The 19,330-nt window shown below is 41.9% G+C and overlaps 2 protein-coding genes across 2 annotated transcripts; both read left to right on the top strand.

Moving 5' to 3' along the window:
- The first annotated feature begins 187 nt into the window (after positions 1-187).
- LOC308120896 (NFU1 iron-sulfur cluster scaffold homolog, mitochondrial) lies at positions 188-5,537 on the top strand. Its single transcript, XM_080481804.1, has 8 exons — positions 188-274; positions 670-761; positions 1,602-1,737; positions 2,567-2,633; positions 2,721-2,832; positions 2,910-2,973; positions 3,198-3,372; positions 4,281-5,537. The coding sequence occupies exons 1-8, from the start codon at positions 210-212 to the stop codon at positions 4,347-4,349; spliced, it is 780 nt and encodes a 259-aa protein (XP_080337930.1). The 5' UTR covers positions 188-209; the 3' UTR covers positions 4,350-5,537.
- Positions 5,538-5,974: 437 nt separating this feature from the next.
- Positions 5,975-18,502, top strand: ccar1 (cell division cycle and apoptosis regulator 1). The gene is made up of 26 exons (XM_080481845.1): positions 5,975-6,015; positions 7,114-7,274; positions 7,428-7,603; positions 7,703-7,861; positions 8,160-8,192; positions 8,435-8,631; positions 8,778-8,904; positions 9,288-9,401; positions 9,768-9,960; positions 10,117-10,261; positions 10,373-10,525; positions 10,653-10,878; positions 11,425-11,538; positions 11,863-12,029; positions 12,824-13,034; positions 14,205-14,288; positions 14,378-14,566; positions 14,961-15,152; positions 15,282-15,512; positions 15,602-15,731; positions 15,978-16,066; positions 16,145-16,285; positions 16,386-16,506; positions 16,618-16,800; positions 17,138-17,343; positions 17,444-18,502. The coding sequence occupies exons 2-26, from the start codon at positions 7,163-7,165 to the stop codon at positions 17,522-17,524; spliced, it is 3,774 nt and encodes a 1,257-aa protein (XP_080337971.1). The 5' UTR covers positions 5,975-6,015; positions 7,114-7,162; the 3' UTR covers positions 17,525-18,502.
- Positions 18,503-19,330: the final 828 nt, after the last annotated feature.

Below are 19,330 nucleotides of genomic sequence, written 5' to 3'. Positions count from 1 at the left end.
TTTATTTCGAACGAATGAACAATTTAAAATTAGATGAAACAAGTGGAAAAGAAAGAAAAGGAAAATAATGAATAAAAAAAGCCCATTTCGATATAATACAATATCGGGGTCCTGATCGGGAGCGCGCTCCGATCGTATCAGAGGGGGGGGTCCGGGTCGGGAGCGCGCGTCTTCTACCACCAGAGGTCGTCATTTTCAAAACAAACAAAATGGCGGCGCGCATGAGATGGGGTCTCCAGCAGTTGTTGCTGGCGAGAAATACGGCTCCGTTTAGGTTTGTACAATTTTAGAAGTGTCAGACGGGCTTGTGGATGTCGTTTGCTCTTCAAATGCCCGCCTGTAGTCTTCGTGTGGAATATTAACGTGCTGAATTGATCGGACTTTAAGGCGATCAAACCACCAAGCTATCAGGCTCACGAGCTAACTGCGACAGAGCGAAAACGTGTCTCTTATTTGGTCTATTCCGTCGATATATTTGTGGAAATAATAAAGAAAGTTACTTTGGCATTTTTTTCTTCGAAATGTCCTATGTGCCTGTTTCCTACAATAAGTATAACACAGAGCTAACAATCCTTTTTCATGTATCTACTCTGCCCGATATGTTACCCTGTCCTCCAAAAGGCAGTGGATTTGTGGTGTGAGACGGTTTAAACCTCTGTGTGCTGTCAGATTTCCAGAGAAGAGCAGAAGTTCATACCGCCTGCAGTCCACGACCCCGAGCTTCAGAGGAGTTCACCCGGGGACAATCACACACTTCCCCAGTAAGACAACACAACACACTCACGGCCTCTCATCAGGTTTTAACACTTCTCACAGAGCCAGGAAAAGTAGTCAGATTACAGACTTTAAAGTACATCAGTGTAAAATTGTTTCACAAAGAAACGTGCAGGATGTTTAGAAGTGTGTCGCAAGTTTGGAAGTTCAAGCCTGCATCTGCTAAAAAGTATAGTGGAAAGTTAAGTATGAAACAACCAATTAAGTTCTTAAAGCAAAATCCCACTTCAGTTGAAATGCCACAGGGAAGAAGCATCACATGCACATACTGTAGTAATGTACACAAGTATTTGCACTATTATATCACTATAATTTTTGCTATACTTTACTTTGTGCAGTATTTAGAAGTCCTTTATTGCCATTGTACAGCATCAAACTGTTTAAACTTTTCCCTTTATTGTGCACATACAAGGCTACAGCAACTCCTGTTTTCTTCTCTTGTGCTGCAAAGAAAGCCTTATATAATCATATACATCCATTTCTATTACAGAAATATGATATATAAATGATCTAAATACATGTGTAAAAAAAGAGTACGAACCACTGTGTTGCCAAAGTACACTTTTGGGGAAATAGTTATAAATTTACAGTCAAGGGTGGTATTTTTGGCTTCTCGCTATTAACAAGATTACTCATTACAGCAAGTAATTTCCACTTGCATCTTAATTGCTACAAGTGGAATTGGAGCCTTGATTCACCACATTCAAAGTCAAAATTTAACCCATTGTGCTGACACGGCGAATTAATTGTCAAATAATGAACTGACAAACAGATAATAAAGAAAACATCCAACTTACTAAGCAGTTGTTTTGTATGACCTCTTTCAGTAAGGCATCTCTCCATCCAGACTCAAGACACTCCAAATCCGCGAAGCTTGAAGTTTCTGCCCGGTAAACCCGTCCTGGGTAGTGGGACACTCGACTTTCCTTCTCCAACGTCAGCTGGGTGTTCATCTTTAGCCAGGTTGTTTGTCAAATATGTTCTCACACAACTCCAACGTTTCTAGTTTTTATTCTAAGAGCCCTTTTTTTTTGAAGCGTGCTGTGTTTCCTGTCATTAGGAGGTAAACTTCATCATCATTTGTGGAGTACCATTCAAATGTGTGTTTAATTTTTTTCCTTTTAAACTTTACTTCGCTTGGACTACAGTACTGGGATTAAAACTCTATTTTAGAAGAGTGTCCTGGTCAAACAAGAGTGTCCTGGTCAAACAAGAGTTTCTTTGTTTAAAAAAAAGACAAAACAGTGTCAAACAAGAGTGTCCTGGTCAAATGAGAGTTTCTTTGTTTAAAAAAAAGACAAAACAGTGTCAAACAAGAGTGTCCTGGTCAAATGAGAGTTTCTTTGTTAAACAAGAGTGTTCTGATAACAAGTTTATTGTTTAGAAAACATGGTGTGAAAAAAAACAAGACGCAAAATTCCCGTTTTAAGCTGATGGAGGTGTTTTCTCCAGTTATTCATCGCAAACACATGAGAAACTCATACGTCATACCAATGTCATCATGTGAGAGATAGCTTTAGTGTTTGGTGTTTAATAATGTCCATATTTAGTTTCTGACCTTGATGCAGACAATGTGACCGGAGTTTTATTTCAGATTTACCTTCTAGCACTTTGTGGTTTATGTACTTAAAGCAACTGGATGCATGAAAATGTTGTGTGGACGTGATGATTTATTTGCCAATACATTTCATCTTATGTTGAATTCGTGTTGCGATCACCTAACATAACTTCATGACGACGGGTTGTTTTTCCATTTCCCTTGAACAACAGCATGATGAAGTGTTTCTTTCAGGGATCTGTTTGAAATCGAAGGAGTGAAAAGTGTGTTCTTCGGCCCCGACTTCATCACAGTCACTAAAGTAAGCATTGCATTTGCTCTCACGGATCATCTCTGTTCGATTATTGCTATTAGGAGAGTTAACACACGCTGCTTGTTTCCGTGACAGGCAGATGAGGATGTGGCGTGGACGGACATTAAGCGGCATGCTTTGGACACCATTGCTAAGTTCTTTGAGAGCGGTGACCCAGTAACAGTAGGGGCAGTGCACCATGAAAGCAGTAAGTGTGTGACGATACACATTAGATTAAGTCTATAATAGACCAGCTGAATTCAACTTCACATTTCCTCGCTGAAGGTCTTTCTGAAGATGATGATGAGATAGTGTCTATGATCAAGGAGCTTCTGGACACCAGAATCAGGTACAGAACTGCTCACTTTCAGAGAGATTTAGATAAGAACTGCACCGTGAGGCATTCGGCGGCGCTCAGCTTCTGAATCATTGCAGTCACTCTCCTTTATGTTTCTTTACTCAGATGTTGACAATGTAGTCAGTGGTAGTTGTACACAGATAGCGGTCCTAATCTGTCTGTTCTGTTTGCTGCTTTGTTCTGTACAAACTGACGTGGTTCCTTCCACTCACCAGACCTACGGTACAGGAAGATGGTGGAGACGTCATATTTAAAGGCTTTGAGAACGGCACGGTCAAGTTGAAGCTGGTGGGTTCCTGCACAGGATGTCCCAGCTCCACAGTCACTCTGAAAAACGGCATTCAGAACATGATGCAGTTTTATATCCCTGAAGTGGATAACGTGGAACAGGTAATTCTCGCTTATCTGAGGGGATTTGTTTTCTTAGATGAGTCAAGTTTTGTCAAGATATTTTTTAGTTTAGTAAGATTCAGTGTTATTACTACCGGATTGGAAAGTATGCAGTTTCAAAATAAAAAAAACATTTCTGATCCTCTTTGTTCGTCAATAAAAGTAGTCTGTTTTTAGTTTTCTTGGTTTTGGGAAAAAAAATTCTTCATTTAAATGAATTTAACATAGACAAGGGAACAAAATCATGTAATTTAACTCTTTATCTGGCATGTGAAAATAATTAGTAACTTGTGCATCACGTTAAAATAATAACTTTAAAGAATTACTAGAATATAGGTTTGATAATTATTCAGATAATTATATTTTTGTATAACATTTCCTATCATGGTAAAAACACCATAGTGTTTGATTTTTACTAGACAGTGCACCTGATTGATGCATTTGTCTTTCAAAAAAAAAGGGAAAAAATGTAAGTGAAATGTGCTTGAACATATGCACTGTACACAGAAAACCACTAAGTGACAATGCATTTCTAAAATGTAGTAATTAATATTTAATGTAGTACTCAATAATGTATCATCATAAATGGTGGCTAAAGCCCATATGTTTTTTTTTATTTATTTTTTTTTAACATTACTCTGCAGGAGATTTTACTGTCAAATTAAAGCTGCAAGCAGGAAAGAATAATAATTCCTTGCATTCCAATAGGGTTTTCGCACCACTTTGTGTTGAGGTGAAGTCTTTGAAGTTTCCGAATAGTTAAGTAAATGCCCTATAAATGTTTAATATCCTCTTCAATCGCGTGCTCCCACAGTGAATGCAGCGCCGAGTTTTTGTCACGATTAGAAGCATTGTAAGAGAAGCTCTACTGAGTTGATGTCAGGGCTAACCCTTGTCTTTTTCCCCAGGTGGAGGATGAAGTCGATGAAATCAATGCAAAGGTTTTTTCAGAACTTGAACGCAAATTACAAGACTGAACATGGACCAGGGCACTCATGAGCTTCCACAGAAGGAATATACTGTACACAGAGCCAATGCTTTATTCCAAGAAATTACCATTCTACTTGATAGGAATGGAGAATGTTTTTTCTTCCTCCTGATAGTATATTGTCTGCATAATTTGTACTCCTGCGTGTGTAATCTCTGTGCGAACTGTCTGACTTTGTTAGCAAGGAAGGCTGATATACTGTACCGCAAATGAGTCAGTCACTTTTTCAGTGTAAACAATAATACCCTGCTGTAGTTGTCATGTTCTATTTATTACTTAAAACACTGTATATTTTTAAAGGATATTTTGTTAACATGGAGATATTGTCGAAGTTTATGTCAACGTGTGGGTTCACGCAGACGGTTAAATAAATTTTTTGAGTCGTTGCTACTGAACAACTTTGCTTGTCACAACATCATCCATAAAAGAAATTTGTTACAGAGGCTGTAATCATCATTCAAGCAGAAGGATGTTCATGTATGTACGTACTTTGTTCTCCAGTGCAAAAAAAAAGGACTATCACATTAAAGATTTCAAGTTCATGGACATGATTTAGTCATTTTTTTCTGAGTGAATCTTTTGTTATGCTCCGCAGAGAGAAAAAGGTGACAACACACACAGGCATCTGCAGGCATGTCGATTAACTCGCCACTTTAAATTGTGAGTTGTGAAGTTTAGCTTACATCATTAGATATGTACATTCAAGCTCATGACAACCTACATATATTTTGAGTAGAAAACAATTTTGTTTTATGTAAATAATGAGATTTGGAGTTTGTATATATGTTTGTGAATGTGTTGGAGTACAATGATACTGCAAATTACATATCCTTTGACATTATGAAACCTCACACGGCACTCATGAAACCAATTTATTAATTCAAGACATCAAGTCTCCATAAATATATATCTTTTTTTGGGAGTTTGACCAAATGGATTGAGTATGTGAAACTTAATCAATCTGGCTTTATTTGACATTATGAGATGGTTTGAGGATTTGAGGAGGTGCGCTCCCCTGTTCTGTTTGTTTTGTTTCTGTTCAAAACCAGTCTGGAAAGGTAAAATGGACAAAATCAGCTGGACATTTTACAACCATGCTTCCCAATGTCCTTGAATGACAATGGCTGTTTATACTGTATGTGAAAAATAGTGCTCTTCCAAATAAAAACAGAATTTCAAAAAACCATTACGTGATAACTCTACACTCAAATTGGTAAATTGGCATAACCCCACCCTAAATTAGATATATTTGACTATTTCCTGTTTAAAAAAATATACATTAGCTTTTGCCCCATTTAAGATTTTCTATTGAGTATTATTGCCCTACAATACAATATATTTATTCACAAAAGTGCACTGAATATGATTTAAGAGACTTTAGAAATAGACACTAGATGTACTTTCTAGGTGCAGTTTTTTAAGAATATATTTCATATATTTAAGACAGATGCATCAATCAGGTGCATTCCCTCGTGACAAGAAATACTTTACTAAATTAAATGAGCCACTCAATGTTAAGTTTATGCTCCATTCATTCAATATTTCAAATAATAAACATGAAACATTTAAATCAGTGTGGAGCGTGGAGTGGATTTGCTACTGCGCATGCGCAGCAGTGTATTTTTCGTTCTTATCGGCCGGTGCAGAGATCAGCGGTAAGCAGTCCTTATATTGTTTTTTTCAGACCTTAATGCCTTCTTATTTCAGAATATTTTAAGTCAACTGGAATCAGGGTTATTAACTGCGTGCATAGTGGATGCTACCGTGATCGATTTCGAATGCTTTCCAATTTGTTCCGCTCACTGCAGCGGAGGTTTATTCAGGCCTCGATATCACATCTCGCACGAGGCTAATCTGCAACAAAGCTAACGCGCTAAGTGTTAGCACTCCGTGGATAGCGGCTGCATTTCGTCCTTAAGCTATCAGGCTTAAAGCTGCGCCGGGATGTGTTTCCCTGACTCAACGAGACGCGTCTTATCAATGCTGGACATCGTGCTAATGATTGATCTGGTTGCGTCCTCTACTGTGAACCAAAACGGTCATTTTTCAGACGTGAACTCGGCTAGCTGCTAGCCTAGCCTGCTGTCAGTAAGCGGCTAACGGGAGCTGGACGGAGTCCGTCGAGCTGCTTTGTCAGCAGTTGTTTATCTCCGGACTCCTGCAGAAACCTACAACGATACCCAGTTAGTCTGCGCGAACGGCTGCTTTCGGTCTGTCCCTATTCCAAGTAGTCCTATTCGCATGTTTGTAAAAGTCGATCAGCTGTGAAACGTTGATTCGGCTTCAGTATAAACAACGTAGCCGTCAGCACAATATTAGAGCCTAGGTTTTTCCATATCATTATTATTACCGTTTGTTCTACTGCAATACAAAGTTTAATGCTGATTACCTCACTTTGATTCGACTTTTAAATTCCTAGTCTTGATTAAAAATTTTTTTTTCATGTTTTGTCATGTCCTTATACCATGTTATACTCTCCATTGTGTGTAATGCCAATCCTTGGGGATCGTCTTGGTTTACTTTTATTTCCTGTTCTCCAAATGCATCACTGCAAATCTTAACTGTGTTCCATTCATTTTAGTCCTGGTCTGTGTTACTTATTTTGAGGGCCCTGCTACATTTCACATCCAAGTGTAGTCATAAAATTATTTGTCCTCATTGTATATTGTGTGTGGAGATTATCTTTGATTTTTTATTTTTTTTTATTTAAAATTTTTTAATACATCCGCATTGTGTGTTTGGTGCTATTTTAGTGACCGCATTGGCCTGGTGAGCAGAGACTGCCGTTAACCCGATCGAGTCATGGCCCAGTTTGGGGGACAGAAGAATCCACCCTGGGCGACTCAGTTTGCTGCACCCGCAGTGTCCCAACCGGGCCACTCGGGACAGTCTCTTGACCTCAACAGCTTGCACTGTGAGTAAAACAAAGCTCCTTGCCATTCTTTACAGTTCAATTTATTATACTCATGAAGCTATATCACAAGCTTGAGTTAGAAGCACTTTATCGCTACTCATCGTTGCTGCTTAGTCCCATTCTATGGTCTTCATTATGTTTTTCTTTCTGCAGCTTTGGGAGTACAGCAGCCGTCTCTTCTGGGAGCATCTCCCTCTGTTTACTCACAACAGTCGGCTTTGGCCGCTGCCTCTCTCAGCAACCAGTCTGCTGCAAACTATCAGCTGTCTCAGCAAACTGCTGCTCTGCAGCAGCAGGCAGCAGCAGCCGCTGCAGCAGCACTACAGCAGGTCAGTCACAAAGCGGTAGCCCTGAGCCCAGTCAGCAGTCCCTACACTTTGCCTGCAAGGCATGTAACACTTTCTGATCGTCTCCTCTCTCACTTTTAGTCCCAGATTAATACAGCGCTGCAGCAGTATCAACAGCAGCAGCAGCAGCAACAGCAGCAGCAGCAGCAGCAGCAGCAGCAACAACAACAACAACAACAACAACAACAACAACAACAGCAGCAGCAACCCCCACAACAACTGTACAATGTACCTCATCAGGTGAAGCATGACTGTTGGTTTCTATGTGTCAAATTGTATTCTTTGTATGCCTGGCTTATATCATCAAGGAAATTCAATATTTTCAACCAGCATATTCACGGAAGCTGATATGACTATGCAAGCAACAGCATGTCTATAAATAGCACAACATGAGACTTGTTCCCTTCCACAGAATCTTGTTACTGAACACAAACGTGTAGATAGATGTTGCCGCAAGGTATCGCATTACATTTAGGACGATGGATTATATTTGGGAGACGGCGTGTTAATTTGGGGCTTTTTTGTTTTTACTTTGCAGCTTCCGCAGCCTCAACAGGCCCTCCTTTCTCAGGTAAAGCTCAAAATCATCCACCCTCTGGCTCAAGATAATATCCGAAGCAGTATTGTGTATTAATGTCTATTATTTAAGTACTTATACATGACAAACGTTTTTTAAAAAACAACTGATTTTTTTTTTTTTTTTTTTTTTGCCATATTGTATTTGACTTGTTACACGTTTTGTTTTTAAATAGCTTTAGAAATTAAACTACAGTTTGTTCATAGTTTTTTTTATCCCCTCTCTCTTTTACGTAGCCCCCTGTCGCCTTGCCTACCAGTCTGAGCCTGTCCAACCCTCAGCAAACAGCCCAGATAACGGTTTCCTATCCAACACCACGTTCGAGCCACCAACAGCAGACGCAGCCTCAGAAGCAGAGAGTCTTCACGGGTGTCGTCAACAAGCTACATGACACCTTTGGCTTTGTAGATGAAGATGTCTTTTTTCAACTGAGGTGAAAAAGACTTTTATCTTTTCGTGCCTTGTTGTCAACCTGAACTTGTCAAATCCCGTGCTCCCATCGCACACCCATAAGAGTTTCTTAGTAATCATATTTTCATCCATTTTAAAATGATTGAAATTGTTGTTTGATTTTTTTAGTGCTGTGAAGGGAAAGACTCCCCAGGTGGGAGACAGGGTCCTGGTGGAGGCCGTGTACAACCCCAACATGCCCTTCAAGTGGAACGCCCAGCGCATCCAGACATTACCTCAGCTTGCAAATCAGTCGGTAAGAACACTCACAGGTTGCACTCAGAGCTTAGGAAAAGCATTTATATACGCACAGTAAATATCTTATTGTGTTTCAGCATGACAACCATGAACCCCTACACTTTTGTATTTTTAGAGTCTTCATTCGCAGTATTTATTTGGTGTTTCCAAATGATTTACTATGACATTACAGTCACATTGTGCCTCTCAACTGCTACTGAGAGTTTGTCTTTGGTTAAGAATAACTGCAATACCCTACTTGAAGTGACCCTTGCGTACTTTAGTAATATAAGGTGGTTGGAAGAACAGCATGTACTCTTTATTTCCTGCCTCTCTGGCCTGTTGGGTCTTAACCTTGTTCCTTTGTCTCTTCTTGATTGCTGTGTTCTCTGTCTCTCCCAGCATCAGCAGCAGCCTTTACCTCAACCTTCCCCACAACTCGGAAACCTGTACAATGACCCGGGGATGCAGCTGCGCTACTCGGACATGCACTCCACTCCAGACAACAGACAGAATGTAAACCTCTTTCACTGAATTACACACCCTCTGGTCTTGCTGTTGGTTCAATTTTATTCTCTTGCATTTTTTGTTTTGTTTTCTTTGCTTCTTGGTTTATTGGTGAATCATCTCATGAAAGACCAAGTATGAAACAAAAATAGTGAATGGATGAGAATGGAAAATAGAGTAAAGTTCACAGACATCAATTTAAACTCCCCTCATTACTATTTTTTTTCCATCAAAACCCGAGGATCAGGATCAAGATTTCATTCAGCTTTTCCTCTTATTTGTTGTGAAGTTATTTAAACAAAAATCTTGTCTCAGGTCGGCGGTCGAACACCTTCTCATCTCCGTTTTGTGTTTCTCTGTTGCTGTTTTCTGCAGAACCAGCCTCAACCTCCAAACATGATGAAGGCCGCTCCCAACATGCTGCAGTCGCTACCTCCCCCAACTACTTTTAGTGTTCCAACCCAGGCTCCCCCACCGTCCCTCCTGCAGGCCCAACTTTCTGCTGCATCTTTAGCCCCCCTGCTCCAAAACCCTCCACAGCCTTTGCTTCCGCAGCCTCCACCCAAAGGTACCATTCCTGGAATCGCTGGGATTCCATTTTTTTTTGATTTGATTTGAATGGAGAACCATCAACACAGGCAGTCATCACGGTTTTAATAAAATAGATATATATGTGTAGTCAAATGATTAAATCAGCAATGTTGTATGTTTCCCTTGTTTCCAGATGTGTTTCCTGGAGGTTTACTTCAGCCCCCAGTGAGAATGATGCCACAGCCTCAACCTGTCAGACGAATCGAGCCTCCGCCTCGTTTCCCAACACGCAATGATCGAGGCCCAGAGCTCATCCTGAGGACTAAAGAAGAACGCAGGTAATTTAATTTCGATCACACTGGTATTGATTAGACTGTGTTCCTTTCTCGTCTTTGCCATCTTGCTCGTATTTTGGAGTGATGAGTCATTTTACTGTCCTTACTCTGCAGAGACCGAGACCGTGACCGCAGACGATCAAGAGAACGATCGCCCGCACGCAAACGCTCCAGAGATCGTTCACCGAGGCGTGATCGCTCCCCAAGGCGGCCTCGCCGGGTGGTTCCACGCTACACCGTCCAGTTTTCCAAGTTTAGCTTAGATGGGTAATAAAGCCTTTCAAGGATGTTTTATGTTTGCTAACTGTCAACACATCAGAGAGCTGCAGTGCTCTGAGAACTCGAGCGTAAAACTCAACAGTATTTTAAGAATCGCTCTCTCTGTGCTCTTCAGCTCCTGCTGCGACATGATGGAGCTAAGGAGACGCTATCAAAGCCTCTACATTCCCAGTGACTTCTTTGACGCTGTCTTCACGTGGGTGGATGCCTTTCCTCTCACACGACCTTTCCAGTTTAATAATGCCTGTAACTTCCACATCCTGCACAAAGAGGTGGACCCTCTGGCAAAGAACACCTCTGTACTGGACCCTCCTGATGCCAACCACACCTACAGTGCTAAGGTATGACTGACTATCAGGGAGAAATGCATCGAATGAATAGTTGCTGTTAAACCTGGGGTTTCTTCTCTGTGAGGCGACAGTGCAAACCACTACACCAAGATGAAATCCAAAATGCATAGAACACAATAATGAGACAAAGGAAAAGCCTCTCAGACAGGTTAATGCTGGCTTTTAAAGCTCTTGTGCTTAAAATTGAAGTAACTGGTTAAAATTGTTACACATCAGTGTCAGGATGACAGATTCTCATTTAAAAATAACTTCAATAGTCATCCATGCTTTTTTTTCGAGGCCGTCTGATTGTTTTATCTCTCTGCAGTGTTGATCTCCAAATCTTCCTTTCAGCTGCAGTAGGAATCAGTGATTGTAGACAATTTGACTAAAGAGTTCTAACAATAAAATGATGAATATGCACGTTGTACATATCATGTGAAGTTCTTTTTCTAAGGGAGATACACTTATAAAAATGTATCTTACGGTCTGTTGTAGCAAACAATGTGAATAATATTTGAAGGATTATAACTTCAACGTGTTTTATGTTATCCTCAGGTGATGCTGCTAGCTAACCCCAGTATAGAGGAGCTCTATCACAAGTCTTGTGCTCTGGCAGAGGACACTCAGGAAGTCAGAGACTCCTTCCAACATCCTGCTAGACTCATTAAGGTATGTCAAATCTTTCCCATGTTGATCTGATGCTTAAGAGCAGACAATTAAGTAATGGTCTTACTCCATTGCTGAAAATAGTGTGTAAATGTCCTGCCTAATGTCGGGCCTTCGCTGTAAAAAGCTCAGGTGTTTGTTTTGATTGTAGAACCTCAGAGATTTGGTCATGTAGGCATGCTGCTAACCTTTTTTTTCTTTTCCCTCTTTTGTCCCCATCTTTTGCTCTTTTCACCCTCCACCCGTTAATCTATATTGTCACTTCACTTTCCCTCTAACCCTTTACTCTACGGCTCTCCGTTGTTCCTGTCTGTCTTTCTCCTTCAGTTTCTGGTGGGCATGAGAGGAAAAGATGAGGCCATGGCCATTGGCGGTCACTGGTCTCCCTCTCTGGATGGAGCCGACCCGGAGAAGGATCCTTCGGTCCTTATTAAGACAGCGATCCGCTGTTGCAAGGCACTCACGGGCATAGACCTTAGTCTGTGTACTCAGTGGTAAGCATGATGACTCTCCCTATATATTTGTTTTCCTTAATGTGTTTTGTTTGCACCCTTTCATTTGTGCAACAAAAATCCCAAAGTGACATTTTTTTTGTTTTCCTTTTTATATTAATGATTATTATGCTGTTAATTTGCAATTTTATTATTTATCCTTATTGTTTCTGTTGTGCAATGTTATTTTTTGGCCTCCCGTCTCTTGTTGTCTTGGCTCTCTCTCTCTGTCACACTCTTGACATACACATGCATTTCATTGTGTTTAAAATCCAAACGCATGGACTTGGTGGCTGGAAGCAGTAGCCTGGACCAGAAGACACTGCCATGTTTTTTTTTTTTCAGTTTATTTTTCTGTTCTCTCTGTTAAATATCTTACATATTTAACTGGCTTTTACTGTCCTGTTGACTCTGTCTCTCTAATGTAGTGCGTTAAGTGTATCCTAGGTTAAGCGCAGAACACTCATCCATAATTGGCTGGCGCTATAGAGGGGTTGAATTGGGGGGAGGGGGTTATTCATTGATTGATTGATTTTTATTTTTTTTGTGATTTGTGTGTCAACCTTCTGAAAGTGGCTGCCATAACCTGTGACAACAGTTGGAGAGCTGCAGACTGGGTCCATTTGTCCAATGCTTTGTGTTGTGTGGGACAAAGAGGGTCACTGTAATGAGTACGATCATTCAGTGACCTCATGGGAGGGAGTAGCTGTAGAAGGCCGGCCTTAGCAAGGCCTGCCTTTTATACTGTGCCCTGACCAGAATGTTTCTTTCCAATGCGCCTTCTTCCTTTGCGACAGGTATCGTTTTGCAGAGATTCGCTATCACCGGCCGGAGGAGACACACAAGGGGCGGACAGTCCCTGCTCATGTGGAGACAGTGGTTTTGTTTCTTCCGGATGTTTGGCATTGTCTTCCTACCCGCTCAGAGTGGGAGGTGCTGTCACGGCGACTCCGGGAGCAGCTGGCTGAGAAGCTGTCGGCCGAGCGAAAGGAGGCGGATGGAGAACAGGCACTGAACCGCTAATCCCTCTCTTCTCATTTCCGCTTCTCACAGGAAGGCACAGGAATTACAAAAACAAACCCCCAGACACACTTCAGACACAGAGCCTCGCACCTCACCTGTCTCACACAGACATGAAACACGAGACAAATTATTGCTCCACCAGACCGCACCTAGACTTCTTCTGTTTACTCCTCCACCTCTCCCCGTGTCCTCTGCTCCAACTCCTCCATTCCTCCATCAGCACTCCCACTTTCCCTCACATCCAGCAGACACACACAGTGGAAGCAGAGAGACTAGGTTGTGTCGTGTAGGCCCCAGTTGCAGCTGGTAAAACAGCTTCCAGCTCTTTCAACACCCCATAATTGGGTGCCAATCTGGTGTTAATATTCATGTTGATCGCTGTGAATTAATGAACAACAGCCGCCGAATTTGTGTGCTTGGCTATTTGATTTAGCAACGTCCTTAAATTGAAACCAGTGGTCAAGCTGAACACTGGAAGCCACAATCGATTAAACAGGCTGGAATCTGTGGAGTCAGTTGCTTGTAAATAACGTGTCTGTTGTAGAAATGTTTTGGGTTTTTTTTCTATGATTTTCACATCTATTTGATAATGTCTGACTTTGAAAAGAGAACTTCCCCAAAGTCCTGCTTCTTGTCTGTTCTTGTATTCTACATTTCCATTTGGACTATATGTAGACTTTGGTTTTTCCAGGACAGTGGGTTGGCCAGAAGGACAGATGGCTCCTATCTGATGTAGGTGTATAAAACCCTTAAATGACAAAACCCCAGTCATAGAGCATGGTAGGGCCACCCTATCCTCACTCCATTTGGAGACCAGCTTCAGTTCACCTGATGTATCCACACACCTTTTGGACACACCTCTCATTGATTTTTACCTTTTTTGTGTTCCACAGATTGATTGATTGGCAGCTGGGGGGCATTTTCTGTTGGTTTTGATAAGAGCTAGAGAGCTTCCCTGTGTATGCTTCAGTAGCAGTGGACTTATAACACAGTCGAGAGCTCACTAGGACAAGGCAATGAAAGACAGATGAGACGTTGCTTCTTGCACGGATCAACTTGAAAGCTCACCGAGGCCATGAGCGGCACGCTAACTGTTTGCTCTCCCACTTCTTTCTCTCCCTCTTCCTGTCTCTATCTTCATGGTTTCTTATCAAGGAGGAGGAGGACAAGGATGACGACGAATCGAAGGACGTAAGCACCCCCACCCACTGGGCTAAACTTGACCCCAAATCAATGAAGGTAAGATTAAAAAAAACAAGGGGAAATCAAATGAAGTGCTGCTCCAGATGATTTTTTAGAAGAGCACATTCTGTTTTCTCTCGTCGTAGGTGAATGACCTGCGAAAGGAGCTTGATTGTCGCACTCTCAGCTCGAAGGGATTAAAGTCGCAGCTGATCGCTCGCCTCACCAAACAGCTGAAGGTGGAGGAGCAGGTCGAAGAGTCCAAAGAGCCCGAAAAGCCCGAGATTAAAGTTCCAGAAGAAGAGGAGCCGCCCCGCATCGAGGATGACCGAGAGGTACACAGACATGTTATCAACTCGGAGAGCAACGTCATTTTTACACGGCATTTGCGTAGATTTATTTTGAGTACTTTTACTGTGAATTAAATATACTTCAGAAATACTTTATTTTTCAGTACACAGGTATTAAAAAAAAAAAAGTGTTCTGAACACAAATAGTTATAATATGAAGAATCAACAACAATGGCAGGCCTGTGGATTCGTAATATTTGTTTCCACTATGGCCTATCGAAGACACAACGTCTTAATAAGAAATCACAAAATAAGTACTTCTAAACCACTTGAGATAATTACCTGCCCACTCCTCAACCAGACCGTGTCTGTCAGACAAGAACCACCTTTTCGTGGCACTTTCTCTTGAATTCTTAAAATCTGGTTTCTTCTCTGTAAGGAGGAGGAACGGAAGAGGCAGGAGGAGCTGGAGCGGCAGAGGAGAGAAAGACGTTACATCCTCCCCGACGAGCCCACCATAATCGTACATCCAAACTGGGCCGCCAAGAACGGCAAGTTTGACTGCAGCGTGATGTCCCTGAGTGTGCTGCTGGACTACAGACTGGAAGACAACAAGGAGCACTCCTTTGAGGTCAGCAATACACTATTTTGTTTTTTTCATGCTGTACCAGAAGGACATGTACAGTGCATGTGTGACATAGTGAAATATCACATTCTCGTCTTCGGAGGTTGAAAACACAACAATGTTCTTTGTATGCAGGTCTCCTTGTTTGCGGAGCTGTTTAATGAGATGCTTCAGAGAGACTTTGGCCATCGTATATACAAGGCGCTCGCTGCCCTTCCCACTAAAGACGAAAAGAAAGAGAAGAAGGCCAAGAAGGAGGCCGAGAAGAAGGAGGGTGAAAAGCGTGAAATAAAGAAAGAAAAAGAGGAGGAGAATGAAGAACCCGTAACAAAGAAGACTAAAGAAGATGACGAGGAGAAGAGGAAGGTAAGCCTCTCGGACCTTTCTTGTGTGCAGTCAGTCAACCAGCGATGTGTGGCGATGTTGTTTTAATTGTGTGACTTATTTTAAACCAGTGTGATGAAAAGATCATAAAAAAAGAAGAATCTCGAGATGAGGAGGAAAACGAGGATGACGGGAGCACAGCCAACGCTGAAGAGTACGACCCCATGGAGGCTGAAGATGCAGATGATGACGAGGATGATGGTATTCAACACACCATTTACTACAAATGAAACTCAACTGATTTGCTTTTGAGCTTTTATTAAAACTATTTGGTCAATGATGAGAAATCATGCACCACGCTGAACTTGTGATGGATCCATTTTCACTTTCTGAGAGCTCAAGTGAAGAAAATTCTCCTCTATTAGAGGACATTCTTTTTCTAGTTCTCTATGTGCTTTCACGGATTGAAGAGACAAAATCCAACTTGGTATTTGTGTTGATCCTCAGATAAAGATGACGATGACTCCAATGACAGAGATAGGAAAGACCGCAAGGATGACCGGAAGTCATCAAAGGAGCGGTCCTCCAAGGACAAGGTTGGTACTTTAGCTGTTTAGTTGGCATGTTGAGGGAGTGATTAAGATGTCCCATTGACACATTTGTTGTTACCCCAGGAGAAGAAGCAGATGGTCACGTACAACAAGGAGCTCCTGATGGCGTTTGTCTACTTTGACCAGAGTCACTGTGGTTACTTGCTGGAGAGAGACCTGGAGGAGATCTTGTACACACTGGGGCTGCATCTGTCTCGTGCTCAGGTGAAGACGCACAGAGCGGCGCTTTCTTCGTCTGTCTTGTTTACATTTCATACTTTCCGTCCTCCCGCTGACGTGGAACTCCTCACCATCTGTTTTTCAGATAAAGAAGCTTTTAAACAAACCGGTGGTCCGAGAGTCTTGTTACTACAGAAAGCTGACCGACAGGGGAAAGGATGAGCCCATCCCTTCCTTTAATGAAGTCCAGATAGAAAACCTCATAGGTCAGTGAAAATGAACGTTATGACTGAGCATTTTCCTCCGTGTATTTTAAATACAGCCTCTAATCAAACCTGCATTCAGTCCAGGAAACCTCATTTGCTTTTCTCTCTCAGGAAACCGAGCACTACTTTCCAGTCCAAAGACTCGTCCTCAGTCTGAGCCCAGTGAGTCCAGTAATCTGATTGTGTATAATGGAGCCATGGTCGACATCGGCAGCATGATGCAGAAACTGGAGAAGAGCGAGAAAGCAAGAGAGGAGATCGAACAGAAGATGATGGTCCAGGATGCCAAAATGGGTACAGTTTGAATCGTGTGCTTGTCTCCCTGGCGCCTCCCTGGCTGCAGGCTACACTCTGTGTCAGTAGTCTTCCAGGACAGTGATCTGACTCAATTTGAGCTTTGCTACAGAGATGCTCAGTCTCACTTAATTCTGCAGTTTTCTTCCCGTGACTTCTGCTGGGACGTGGACTGACACATTGCTTCCAACATGCACAACGTACACACGTTTCACATGCGAGGAAAACGCAGCTTTTCTGATGATACAAACTGCCGTCCTCTGAGCTGGAGCAAAGTGTCATTGGATCCGTTTTCACTATGATCACGTCTCTGACCTGCTGCTGCATCTCATTCCAGACGAAGACTCGAAGGCGAAAGCTCAGGTGGAGCAAGCCAACAAGTCTCTGTCCAAGGAGCTGGAGGAGGTGAAGAGCACCTTGAGTCAGACTGAGCAGACCCTGAAGGTTGTGGAGGAGGAGAAGACCCTCTATCACAACCAGCTGAGGAAGCTGGTCGGCTCGATGATGTCCACTGTCAAAGACCTGCTGGTGGTGCTGAAGAAGGTAAAGCGTCTTTGTTTCTTTTTTACTTCCTTATTTAATTACAAGTCTGTAGTGAGGTAATTTAGGCTACATAATTGGCTTCATGTTCTTTTCCCCTCAGGAGGAAGACGGAGATGAATTGGCTGGTGAAGTCACCAGCAACATGATCCTCGCTTCTCAAACAAATGGTGCAGATGAATGAACTTTCATTTAAATTAAGCCGATCTGTAAAACTTATCTGTAAATAGACACTTAATTCAATTAACTTTTGTTTTGACTTGTGTGATTGGAAGCTGACGCCACCCATTTCCCTGTATAATTTAATTCTTGAATTAGTACCCTGGTGTTAATTTGACCAGCTTTTTGCTTGTGACAGGATCCTTCTCTGACCTACAGTAACTAACGACGACAAAGCTTTGGAGCGGTTACTCTCGGGGCACGTTGGGTTACTAATGCTTGTGTTTGCCATCACATTAGCTTTGTTACGGCCAATGAAGTGCCACATTGTAGATTTAAACGCCAGTATGTGAGATGTACTTGTTTTGATTTTGTTTTTCTAATGAGCAATATTGATGCTATTTATGTGTGAGAGAATTCTTTAAAACAACTATATTTAAAAAAAAGAAAAAAAAGGTAATTTTGGAAGGAAAAGGTTTGGAGGGCTTCATGTGGTTCAGACAGAGTTTCTTGATTCGTCCGTCACAGCTCAAGTAAACACACTGCAGGTGTTGTGGCGGGCTGGTCTGACTTATTTATGTTGGGTTTTGTTTATCTGAAAACATGGCTATGCATGGTTCCTGCCTCCGTTGGACCTTCTCTCTGTCTGCACCTCCTGACTGGATCCACAAACCGCTGCGCTGCAAGTTGCAGTGTTTTTCATGTCTGACTGTGACGAGCGTTTGTCTCTTTTTCTGAAATAGGAACGAAAAGAAGGAAAAAAAACTTCACATGAACCAAAAGTTAAGCTCAATGAATGTGTGTTCTGCTGAAGGAATGGACATGAGCGTTTCAGAATCCATCTCTGAATTGTGTGCGTTGGCTTGAGTTCTTTAGAAATAAAATAATAGGGGCACCATTACATTTGAATGTCCTTGAAAAGCAGCCAATTTTATTTTTCTATTAAAAAAAAATGTATTCTATGGATGTCTCGTGCAAGAGTAAAGTGGTCCATTTTAACACTACAGTGTGTCCGTGGCTTTTCTCGAACTCAAAACAAGCAGGGGTTGGTACAGTGAAGCTGGACCCGACCTGCACATTCATCCATCCTCTTTACTCATTCGTCCACGTTGAGGTAAAGTGGAACTAACACGTTATTTCTGTCAAACATCTGTCTCTGCACAGTAAAGCCTCCCAGACCAATCCGAGACATTTTAAAACCCATACACGCACAGGGAAATTTCCCCAAAGAAAGGATTCAAACCTGTTTCCTCTCGCTCTGGTGATGGTGCGTTCCACTGCATCAACTTTCTGACCAGCAGGTGGCAGCAGATTGGAGCTGGAGGCTCTTTGATTCCTGTTGCAGCTCACTAAAACTACCTCCCATCATAGGACTTGGTTACAATTAATAATAGCAATTAAAACTAACACAAATCCTTCCTTTTATTCTCCTGCCTCTTTATCATAATTGTATTGAACGTGTGGAGGGGACCCTCATTCAAAAAAACATTTTCTTCAGCCTTACAATGAGGTGAAAATGTGGGATCTGATTAAAACAAGCTGGATCCTGTAAAACACAAAAGACTAATCAAAAGTCTAATAATCCCATTTTGTGTGGCTCCACTTGTCCACCTGGAAGCCGAGAACTTGCCAATCTTCCTAACAACTTGAGCATCATCGCCTCGTGGCCAGAATATTCCTGGACCTTTCTGTGTTTGCATGTTCTCGCTGTGCATGGATTTCTCTCTGCATTTGAGGTCGTTGGAGACTAAATCACCTGCAGATGTGAGATTATTGTCTGGCCTGTGGTGTACTGGTGACCTGTTTTGGGTCTGTCCCGCGTTAAGCCAAA

Source organism: Lipophrys pholis (assembly GCF_963383615.2).
Source record: "Lipophrys pholis genome assembly, chromosome: 15".
In the NCBI taxonomy this organism is placed as follows: domain Eukaryota; kingdom Metazoa; phylum Chordata; class Actinopteri; order Blenniiformes; family Blenniidae; genus Lipophrys; species Lipophrys pholis.
The sequence above is the reverse complement of the archived record's forward strand: the minus strand, read 5'-3'. Positions and strand labels throughout refer to the sequence as shown.